Below are 2,495 nucleotides of genomic sequence, written 5' to 3' on the forward strand. Positions count from 1 at the left end.
TTCACTTTACTGCTCTATTCTGTTAATACTGTTCCACAAAGTATGCAGCAAAGCTCCTCAGGCCAGTAGTTCAGATTTCTGAGTGGATTAATGCAGAAATGTATGTTTACACTGGAATTGGCTGAAAAAAACAAACGATAAATAAATATAAGCAAATTACTGTACAATTTGCCTAATTTATCATTATTATTACTACTTCTACTACTATTATTATTATTATTATCTACTGTATAAAGCTGGTAATATATTGCTGACTCACTATTTGAATAATTTTCTACCTTATCAGTCAGTCCTGCAACTACCTCAAGCATGGATCTGAGTTTTATTATCCTTGATGATCAGTTGAAACCTGAGAATGCCAATATCCACAGCTGGAGCATAAACTAACCCAGAACTATCAATTTACTTCTCCAAAGCTATGATGTGGCAAACTCCTCCCTCTTCTTTTCTATTTCTTTTTAGAAATAATTTCATTGCTTCAATTATCATAGGAGGGGGACAGATATGAGGAAGTATGTCCAAAGAAAAGGTTCTTATGTAGCCTTCAACAACAAAGAAAGAGCATACCACAGGCTCTAGTACCACCTTGGCCTTATTCCTGGAGGTGGTTTTCTCTTTATGACCTGAACAGCGACTGTGACTTTGTAGTTTCACATGCCTTTCAAATCAGCCATCAGCAACAGGCAACACAGGCCACTCACTTTATTTTCAAGGTTAACTTCCTGATCCAGAGGGAGCAGTTGATACTGTCCCTGAAACTCACAGCACCAAAGGGTTTCAATATAAAAGCTCATCTCAAATGAATTTAATCCTCAACCCTCTTTCGGTTCAGTATTTGCTGTGCTTCCTCCCCATCCTACAGACCCTCCCCAGCCCTACTTCAACACTAAGAGGAGCCTGGCACTTCTGCTTTTGTCATGGTTTAACTGCAGCCAGCAGCCTGGCCCAGGCAGCCACTCACTCGCTCCCCAGCAGTGGGACTGGGGAGAGAATCAGAAGGGTAAAAGCTGGAAAACTCCTAGATTGAGATAAAGACAGCGTAATAGGGAAAGCAAAGGCTGCACACACAAGCAAAGCCAATCAAGGAATTAATTCCCTGCTTCCCAAGGGCAGGCAGGTGTTCAGCCATCTCCAGGAGAGCAGGGCCCCATCACACACCACCGTGTCTTAGGAAGACAAAAGCTGTAACTCCAAATGTCCCAGCCTTCCTTCTCCCACCCACCCCCCCACCCCAGCTTCCCATGCACCCCTGGCCCCTCCCCAGCATGACAGTACAAGGAACAGAAAAGACCTTGGCTCTGTGCAAGCACTGCTCAGCAATAATGAAAACATCTCTATTATCATTCCTGTGTTCAGGACAAATCCAAAACACAGCCCCACAGTAGTAACTTGAAGAAAAACCTACCCCAGCCAAAACCAGCACAGCTTTACAGCCCTGCCAGGACACTGCTGCAACCGGCGCTGATCAGCAGCTCACTTCCAGTCGGGAAGAAAAGTAATGGCATTGCTACATAAACATTAGAGTTATTTGTGTATATGTTTTATCCTGCATTATATGCTTAACGCTCTGCATTAGATTCGTGTTAATGTAGAGAGAGCAAAAGTTAGCAAGGTGAGGAAAGGTTAGGCAAGACTGCCTCATCTTAGAAGTGTTGCAGGTCAGGTTGGATGGGGCATGGAACAACCTGGTCTAGTGGATGGAGACTGCCCAGCGTAGGAGGGGGGAACGAGATGATCTTTAAGACCTTTCCAACCCAAACCACTCAGTGATTCCGTAATAATAACAAGGAAACCTCTCAATCCTTTCTGTCACTTCTTGCATTAGTCTCTTCCAGTGTGATGTTCAGCCAAGAAGACCTCGAGGCTGGTCGGATCCCTGCCCCCCGCGCGGCCCGAGCTGCTGGCCCCGCCCGTGCCTTCGGTTTCGATTCCCGTCCAGCGCGGCCGAGAGGCAGTGACGAGTCCCCGCCTCGCTCCTGCTCCTCTTCCCGCTCCCGCCCCGCTCCAGACACAGTCCCGCTCGCGGTCCCGTCTCGAGTGGAGGGGCAGGATGTGCGATCCGGCCGTGTCCAGTTTCCTCACCCAGACGCTGTGTGCCCATGGCGGGCGGCTGGGGTTGCAGGAGCTGCAGGAGAACATCGGGCTGTCGACACTACAGCTGCAGGACACGCTGTCGGCGGCGGGCCCCCGGCAGTTCCTGGTGCTGGAGGGCGGCCTGGCGGTCCTTGCCGTGACGGACGTGCGGGTCTGTGTCCGCAAGGAGTGCGACGGCTGCGAGCGGCTGCACCTTTGCAAGCTGCACCTCATGGGCAGGTGCTACGTGAGGTGAGCGCGGGGGGCGCGGGCAGCCCGTGGGTACGGCCGGGGTCCCCCCAATCCCCTCACCCCCCACACCTCTCACAACCCCCCAAACCTCTCACACCCCCCAAACGCCTTCACATCCGCCCCAAACTTTCCCTTACACCCTCCAATTCCCCCACAAACCCCCCCGCTCC

The 2,495-nt window shown here is 50.4% G+C and overlaps 1 protein-coding gene across 2 annotated transcripts in view; it reads left to right on the forward strand.

Annotated features, from left to right (window-relative positions):
- The first annotated feature begins 1,962 nt into the window (after positions 1–1,962).
- Positions 1,963–2,495, forward strand: part of LOC107204529 (zinc finger CCCH-type antiviral protein 1-like) — a 25,168-nt gene continuing 24,635 nt past the window's right edge. Inside the window, exon 1 of one of the 2 annotated variants that reach the window (XM_015627824.3) lies at positions 1,963–2,325. In XM_015627824.3, the coding sequence (XP_015483310.1) occupies positions 2,051–2,325 (275 nt within the window). In that variant the 5' untranslated portion in view covers positions 1,963–2,050. The remainder of the gene's footprint in view (positions 2,326–2,495) is intronic. The other variant, XM_015627825.3, reaches the window with a different exon arrangement.

Source organism: Parus major, chromosome 1A, assembly GCF_001522545.3.
Source record: "Parus major isolate Abel chromosome 1A, Parus_major1.1, whole genome shotgun sequence".
Taxonomy (NCBI): Eukaryota; Metazoa; Chordata; class Aves; order Passeriformes; family Paridae; genus Parus; species Parus major.